General features: G+C 44.2%; 1 protein-coding gene across 1 annotated transcript in view; it reads left to right on the top strand.

Moving 5' to 3' along the window:
* The window catches only part of LOC104077436 (tetraspanin-4-like), a gene marked incomplete at its 3' end in the record, with an annotated part of 27,336 nt that extends 19,072 nt beyond the window's left edge, over nucleotides 1–8,264 (top strand). Inside the window, exons 3-5 of the mRNA XM_009578680.1 lie at nucleotides 3,254–3,328; nucleotides 7,367–7,474; nucleotides 8,216–8,264. Coding sequence (XP_009576975.1) covers nucleotides 3,254–3,328; nucleotides 7,367–7,474; nucleotides 8,216–8,264 — 232 coding nt within the window. The remainder of the gene's footprint in view (nucleotides 1–3,253; nucleotides 3,329–7,366; nucleotides 7,475–8,215) is intronic.
* Nucleotides 8,265–8,428: the final 164 nt, after the last annotated feature.

The raw sequence follows: 8,428 nt of genomic DNA, 5'->3' as shown, positions 1-8,428 counted from the left end.
GGGAAAGACTTAGACATGGTACGTAACCATCACTGAGAGAACTTTTATTCTGAGATTTCCTAAATTTTGAGTGCTTGACTTCACAATTTTAGCATCTTTTAAGGTGGCGATGTCATACCTACTTCTCTAGTATGAACTGAAGAAGGCAGGAGCACCATCGTGGTCTCGCCAGGAGATCCAGCCCGCGGGCTGGGCACAGCGGCGTAGCTGGCGACCGCCGCTGCCTGCTCCAGTCCGAAGATGGGGGGTGTTAGCAGAGTTGTATGACTTGGCATTGCAGGGGAAAACACTCTTGAGTCATGAAATTTCACTTAATTTATTGCCAATTAAGATAAACTTTTAATTACTGATTCTGGTGTTGAGAAATAATGACAATCAATTACACGCTTGAGAAAACACCTCGGCTCCCTCCAGACACCTTTTGCCCCGCCTTGCCAGTCTCCAGTCCGCTCCCCGCACATTACCCTCGGCCACGGGGGTCCGCGTGGGGTGCTTTCCTCTTTCTGCCACTCTTCTTTCTTGCTCCTTTTCCCCACGGCTCCAGCGCGGGCTCCTCGCAGGCCGCCATCCTCTCAAAGGCAGAGCTCCTCCTGGGAACCCACCGGCTGCTGCGCGGGCCTTGCCTTTTTCTCTGGCCTCTCCTGCCCCGAGCGGCTGCTGCCAGTAGGTCCAGTTTGTCTAAAACTGGTAGCCAGATCGTATCCCAAACCATTCCCCATCTGCTGTTAAAAAACGTTCTTCCTCAGGCTCCCCGTTCTCCTGCAAAGTCATTCCCTGGCTTCGTCTGTACTGCCTCTGTGCTGGTGAGCGCAGAGGTGGGAGGAAAGCTTTCTTCAGAGCGCAGGAAAAACAGGTCCCTGAATTTTACCCCGGTTCCTGGCCGTACCCGCTGTTCAGGTGATGTCCTGTGCGGTGGGGCTGGAGGCCATCGCTCGGGGGGGCGGCAGGAGGGCATTGCACCGTGTGTGGGTGCCGCGGGAGCGGGGAAGGTGCTCTGTGGGACGGTTTGCGAGTTGTCTGGTCGCAGGTGAGCTGCGGGAAGGATGCGAGTAGGCTTTTTGTGGTTGTAGACTTTGAAGGTTTTAGCTGTTAAACCCTCTCATCTCTGCTGGATGTGTGAAATGCAGTTTTTTGAAGGCTAATAACTTTCCCACAAAAATACACTCGTAGTTGGGTGAGACAAAAGGCACGTGCCTGAAATGGAGCCGCACTTTGTTTCACGTCCCTGCTCTAAACACCGGAGCATGAGAGCATTTCAGATTAAGCCACCAGAAATTTAACCTGGGCAGAATAACATACTTTGCCCTGCTTCACTCTTAGAAGTAATCGAAGTGCTATTTTTGACGTTCTTCCAAAAGCTTTTATCCTTTAGACAGAAACAGGCTCAGAATATATAAGCATAGACAATTAAGGTTTGGCAAAATTGTAAGCTGATGAAATTGGGGTCCTGCAGTAGGAAACGCTGATCACTGTTTGTAATGGGTATGAGTCCTTCCTTTGTTCTAGAAATTGCCTAATGTAATCCAGGCTATGCCAGTGAATTTCACAGGGAGACAGTGGTGTTCGCACGCGCTTTTTTGGAAAAGCCATGCTTTATGGATGAGCAAAAAAGTAGCCACAGGCAAATAGAATATAGCAAAGTGTCTGTGCATCTTTGCAAAGAGCATTGTGGTTTGTCCTGTTTCAATTAATGCTATGCAGCAAACTAAGATCATAAATGTAAAAAATAAGCAAGCTGTACCAAGGCTGGTTTGCAAAGCCGTACAGAAGGTCAGTGTTGGATGGTAATGATATGGAAATCAGCTTGGATCACGAGCGTGAATGAGTTCTGTGATTCAAAACTGGGCAGTAATAGGATCCAGTATTAGGGTCGGGCAGGTGTGAAGATACAAGTGATGAAGATTTGAAAATAAACTTTAATTTAAGACTCGCAGGGCAAAATGCAGTGACTTCTGTAGACAGTGTAATTGTACTAGTGGAGAAAGGTATTTTCCCCTTCTTGACCTTTTGCCCTCCATTTAATCACAGAAATCCAGAGGTTCAAAGGTTTGCTTTTGACTTACCAGGCAGTGAAGAAACTCTGATAAGGCTTGGTAGCTATTAAACTTTCGTAGGTTTGCAGACTTGTGGTTGAAGCTGAAGAGACGGTAACTGTTTTTTTTCTCTTGGGGATAGGATTTCAGTTAAATCACTGTTGCTCAGTATTAGAATTCCAGCCTTGCAGGCTGCTAAGTGTATGGATTTTGTGTTACAGGGAGCAGGACCTTTGCCTGAGCCTAAAAAGTTTCCAAAATGGCTCTCTCTCCTTTACTCATCTTTGCAAAACTCAGTTTCATTTAATGCTCTGATAGCGCTTGTTTTAAAGTCCGTGCAACCGCTGTGTTGACGCTGCTGCAGACCTGTGCTGCAGACCCGTCCAGCATCTTAACGGAAAGCAGGGGGTATGGTTTATCAGCAGTGTTTGGCATTGCCAATAGTTCCTGTTGCTGAAGTCAGTCAGAGAATCAGGCTTTAGAGAATCTATCTGAAATCCCTGTGTTAAAAGTTTTTTTTACCCACTCCTTTGAGCTTTTGACTACTGGGGTTTAGACAGTTCCATGGCTTATGAGGGGAAAAAGAGATGGACCGACTTTGCTTTGATGTCTTCAGTACAAATCAGTTGAAGCCGGTGGGTGATTTGTGTAGCTACGTGAAACTGCTTGTAAAGCTAACCTGGTGTACAAGCTTTTTGGTGTGCCTTTCACTTCTCCCACAATTCCAGTTGAAAGGAGCTATGACTTTATGGTTTGTGGACCAGGCTACCTTCTCTTGCAATGGGAAGTCTAAGCTGTGGATTTCGCTGATACCTTGTTCGTCGGAAAGATCTGATGGGGGAAGAAAAAAAAAGAAAACCTAGCCTGGGAAGAGCCCTCAAGGGTTGCTGTCAAATAGAGCACTGGCCTGCCCGGGGGGACAGATCTTTGTGGGGATTTATGCTGTTCTACTGAAATCAGTGATATAAATGAGCCATACATGTGCCCGGATACTGTTGTGTTTCCTGACTAGTCCTTTACTTGCTTTTTCAGTTGCTGCATGTCGCGTGCCTTCTGTTCTGCTGTAACACAGCAGCTTTGCATCTTGCTGCCTGTGTGACTCCCACTCCCCATTCTGCATGATCTGCTGAATGTACTTATTGTGCATCCAGAAAAAGCTGAAATAGATGTTGATGGTTTTTGCTTTTTGTATTTTCCCCCATCCCTTCTTCTCTTGACAGTTTTTTATCATGCTGTTAATTATATTTCTGTTGGAGCTCACTGTTGTGATTCTGTTCTTCGTCTACACCGACAAGGTAAGTCAGATTCTTCATTTTTCTTTCCCCTTCAGCAAATTTTTATGCCCCTTTTCCCTATAAATAAACCATGAAGCACTTGGCTTGGTATGCACATCATGCTTCTGCCTTCCTTGAGACACCCCTCTCAGAAGGAGCTCTCTCAGAATGCATAAACAGCCTTGCAGGACTGGGCTCTCTTGCTTGCTCATGTGTACAACTCAAGGTCACAGATATTGCCAAGTGCATCTGCCATTGAAAAAAAAAAAAAAAACAAATACCAAAAACCCCCACAAAAAAGCAAAGAAGCCAACGAGCTTTACTAGGAACATGTAGGAAGAGACACCCATCAGAATGAATAGGATTTTTAAAAAATATGTTTACAATTTAAGAGCCACGTTAATGTTGTTATGACAGAGTTGTCCTTAGCAAAGGCAAAGGCACACAATTCGTTATCTTTCCAAGTTGCTCCTTGCAGCACATGTGTACTTAGATTCTAGCGGAAAGCCAAGGTAAATGTATAAAAGTTTAATAAACAAAGCTTTTGTTTGTGGTTTCAGATTTTACTTATGTTTGACCTTTGTGCCTGTTGCAAGGGCAAGATTGCCTATCTGAATTATCCTTATCCTTAAAATAATTTTTCTAAAAAAACCCCTTACATGAATAAACACAAAACAAGGGCATAATTGTGCATAACCTGCCTATTCAATCAAAATTGTCAAACAAAGTCTCTTACTTAGTCTGAAGACTAAGGGAGCTTGAAAATCGCAGGGTAGGTGGCAAAATTCTGCCATGAATTAACAGTCATCAGGTCCATGACCAATAAACAGCTGCTTCTGGAATGGAAAGACAAAATAGCAAAAAATAAATAAAAATTAAAAATAAGTACACAAAATATCAAAATAAAATGAAGATTAACAGTAGACCTAGTTGTATTTAGTACGTTTAGCAATAACCTGGAAGAGAAGTGGATAAGATGTCAACATTACTTTCTAGAAAGGCTCTGAATTAATTAATGAACATTGTGAGTGATTGTCAGGTGCATTTCTGCAGGACTGAAAAGAGCTAGGTTGCCGGACAGCATGCTGTAGCTGGAACATGGAATTAACTTGCAAGGTAATTAAAGTAGAAGGGGCAATTTAAAATGACTTGTATGCATTATTGGATTCTGAATTACTTGTAACCTCTTGGGAGAAGGATCTACACGTCATACATAACATCTTAATAAAGGCATCTACTTAATATGCAATGGGCCTCCAAAACCCAAATACAACACTTAGCGTATATTTAGAAAGGGAATCAGTTAGAAAATATTATCATGTCATTGTATAAATTGATGGACTCGCCTTACTGTGAATTTAATACTGAGTTTTGGATACTTCATTTCAGTGAAGGGTAACAGAAATGATTAGAAGCACTAGAAAGGTGGGAGAGAGCAGTCATGAAGAGGGATTATGGAGACTACCCTGATTCAGTTTGGGAAAGGAAAGAGATCCTCTGCTTAAGAGATCTTAAGAAGAGAAATGGTAGCAGTTTCTAAAATAATGACATACTAAAGACCTGTCCTGAACACGGAAGAAATACTTGGAAGTATTAAGGAGTAGGTTTAAAAGATAAATGTTTCTTATGTTCCACATCATCGTCTTGTAGAATTCCCTGTTGTTGAGGCTGATAAATGTTCAATAAATGTGTGGGTATGGAGGAAAGAAAACAATGAAACATTTTTATTCATAAAGCAATCAGCACTATTATGTTGACAAGTGTGTCACAGAGAATGTCGGTCCTCACTGTTCAGAGGTAAAAATAGTGAAAAGTGTTAGGAAGGATTCCCTCCCTCCTTCAGCCTCTTGGTTTGCAGTGGGTTTTATTTGTTCTTAATAAAGACATCAGGAAATTTAACTTTCCTCTGAGTCACATACTGTAGGTTGATGCAGGAGGTACGCTACAATTATCTGTAAGATCAAAACAGAGTCTAAAATATGGGCTCCAGTTAAAGTGCAGTTTTACCGAGTTAAGAAACTGCTGTAGGCTGTGTGTTGTGGATGATCAAATTTGAGGCCCTTGAGTTCCTGTATGACTTTAAATCCATGGTTTTATACTGAGGAAATCAATAGTTTGTCTCTGTGTTACACTTACAGTCCTGCCTACAGAATAAATAAAACAGCAGCAGCCTAAAACTAGAATTTTCGTACAGCATGCTTAGAATTTGTGTGCTGGCTTTCCTGATGTGAAGAACAGTGTTGCCACGCGTACTGGTACGGGGAAGTAGCTAACCCAGACATGTCCACCGCAGTAATTCAGTTAATGCAGCTCCTTGGAAAATCAGTGAGGGAACAATCTACACCAACACTTGCACATCAGAAGAAAGTAACATTCATTTTGTGTGCAAAAGCAGAAGAGGACTCTGCAGATTAAGACTTTGAGGGCTCCTGTATCATTCATTTATATTTTTTTTGTGTGTGTATATATATGTCAAATCAGCAGTTTTTCCAAGTAGCTGGTAGCCTTCTGTTAATTAGGAGTGTACGTACATGTAAAATTCTTTCCAGGATAAAATGGGGGCTGTTGCAAAATACTGATTTAGGATCCTGCCGACTACGCCAATTTGTCGCAAATGAGTGTTTTTTAGGGCCGCTTAAAGAATCACTGGCAAAGGTATCAGCAAAAGGTGATTTTAATAGAAATTTGTAAAAGCGCGACTTAACAGAATTCGATGGCAAGGTTCACTCTATTACATGGATTAAGTATACACGGGGAAAATCGTGTCAGAATTATGCTGGAATGATTTACAGAAAAACCAAGAGCAAAAGGGTAAGGAGGACCCTCCCGTTGGGTCACGAGGTTCAGAGCAGACCCCCTTGCTTTCCAAACTCCTCTCAGAGAGGAGTCTAGGTGCGGCTGGACCTACCCCTCGTCTCAGACCTGGTCAACGCTTTATGCCTAAGGGGTTAGGGGGAAAATCGTGTCAGAATTATGCTGGAATGATTTACAGAAAAACCAAGAGCAAAAGGGTAAGGAGGACCCTCCCGTTGGGTCACGAGGTTCAGAGCAGACCCCCTTGCTTTCCAAACTCCTCTCAGAGAGGAGTCTAGGTGCGGCTGGACCTACCCCTCGTCTCAGACCTGGTCAACGCTTTATGCCTAAGGGGTTAGATATGTTTAGCAGCGACCTAAAGTTCATTCGCAGTTTTAAGGTAGATCATAAGATTTTAACAGTACTTAATCATTGACTCATTTAACAGTTACAAAGCAAGTTATCAAGTTTACTACAATTTCTAAATTACAGATTATGCTTGTTGTTAGTCATCTAAATCAATACACAGACACACACAATATAGATCTATTCACACACAAGGGCCCATAGCTACGTTAATTCATGAAAGACGAAGGCCTATAGCTAGATAAAGATACCCGGTAAAAATTCCCCTCGCGTCTGTGAAATACTCAGGTTAAATGCCTTGGCGTTTCTCAACGGGCGAAGGGTTGAGCCCCAAGGAGTGTCTCGGCTGAGGAGTGTTTCAGCCCAGGTTCCCCTTGCTTTCTAAACTCCTTCTCAGAGAGGAGTCTAGGTGCGGCTGGATCTACCCCTAGTCTCAGACTTGGGCAACGGTTTATGCCTAAGGGATTATATGTGTTTAGCAGCAATTTAAAGTTCATTCACAGTTTTGAGGTAGATCATAAGGTTCTAATAACACTTAATCATCAGCCAATTTGGCAGTTACAAAGTGAGGTAGTCAAGTTTACTACAACTACTAAAGCAACTTAACTAGAGATTGTGCTTATAATTGATTATCTAAGTCAATACACACAAACACACATACACAAAAGATCTAGATCAATTCATATATATGAATATGGTACCAAAGCTAGATAAGTTTATAAAGGCCTAAAGCTAGATAAATTTATAAAGGTATACCTGTTAAAAATTCCCCTCGAGTCTCGTGAAATACTCACATTAAATGCCTTGGCATTTCCCAACAGGCGAAGGGTTGAGCCCCAAGGAGTGTCTCGGCTGAGGAGTGTTTCAGCCCAGGTTCTGACGGTCCTCCGAATATCGCAGACTCGAGAGTTCGTGAGCTCCGCGAGGCGTCCCACACAGAGGGAGGTGCTGGGCGCAGCCCACTGCGGTCCGGGAGAGCTCAAAGGGTCTCGCTTGGGACCGCTGTTGGTAGGTTTGCCAGATGATTGGCTTTAGTCATCAGTAAATTTCCATCTTGGCCGCTATGCGAGGTGGTCCGGGGTGGTAATTATGGTGTTGTTCCATGGTAACCATGGTATCGTTCCGCAGGTAGGGAATGCTTCAGGGCTGTCAGAGATGACGAATTGGCCCCCGCTCTTGTTCCCTGCCTTGATCAGGTAGCCGGTGTCCCTGGTGCGGTCAGTGCCGCTCCCCGCCTTAGCCATGCAGGAGTGCCTGGGGCGGTCGAGGGACGCTCAGCCGCCCAACTCGTTACGCCAAGGCCTGGCAGGAGTCCTGAGATCGTGGAGTGGCCCAGGGGAAGGGGGGAGATGCACCACCACGGGGGCCAGTCGTTATTTGCTGTTTCTGGCTTGAGAAGAGATTGAATAATGGATTCCCTGGCAGTTTTTACTTACTCCTCCTTTGTCAAGTGGAAGGACTTTGGAGTAGATACTTCATCCTGTGCTGCAGAGTTTAATCAATACTCTCCTCCTTCCGTGAAGCAGGGCGGGGTAATTACCCTATCTCGGGGGAGAGGCGGGAGCTGAGGGAGTTGCCCGAAACTCTGCAGGCAGCTGGGACCGATTCTAAATTTCGAACTCTTGGTGTTTTGACTGATGGCACTGGATATGAGAGACTGAGCTGTGCTGAGTATGTGGGCTGAGTATTGCAGCTGCCTTAATAGCACTTGTCCGGTGAATGATGTCCATTTTGTTCCTTCTGCTGTAGAACGGGCCCAGTAGCAAGCTGGTACTTGCACCGCAGTATCAGCCCCAGGGTGAGTGTGCGTCCAGGTGCGCGTGGGCACAACGCATGGGCTCTCGAGCTGGGAAGCAGTCTCTCTGCATCCGTTGCTGGGACTGTCGCTTTAGCAGCGTGTTAATTATTGAAAAGCATCAAGACAAAAGTTCTCTACAGCCATTCACAGATAGGTTTTTGGTA

Source organism: Fulmarus glacialis, unplaced genomic scaffold (assembly GCF_000690835.1).
Source record: "Fulmarus glacialis isolate BGI_N327 unplaced genomic scaffold, ASM69083v1 scaffold4225, whole genome shotgun sequence".
Lineage (NCBI taxonomy): Eukaryota > Metazoa > Chordata > Aves > Procellariiformes > Procellariidae > Fulmarus > Fulmarus glacialis.
The sequence above is the reverse complement of the archived record's forward strand: the minus strand, read 5'-3'. Positions and strand labels throughout refer to the sequence as shown.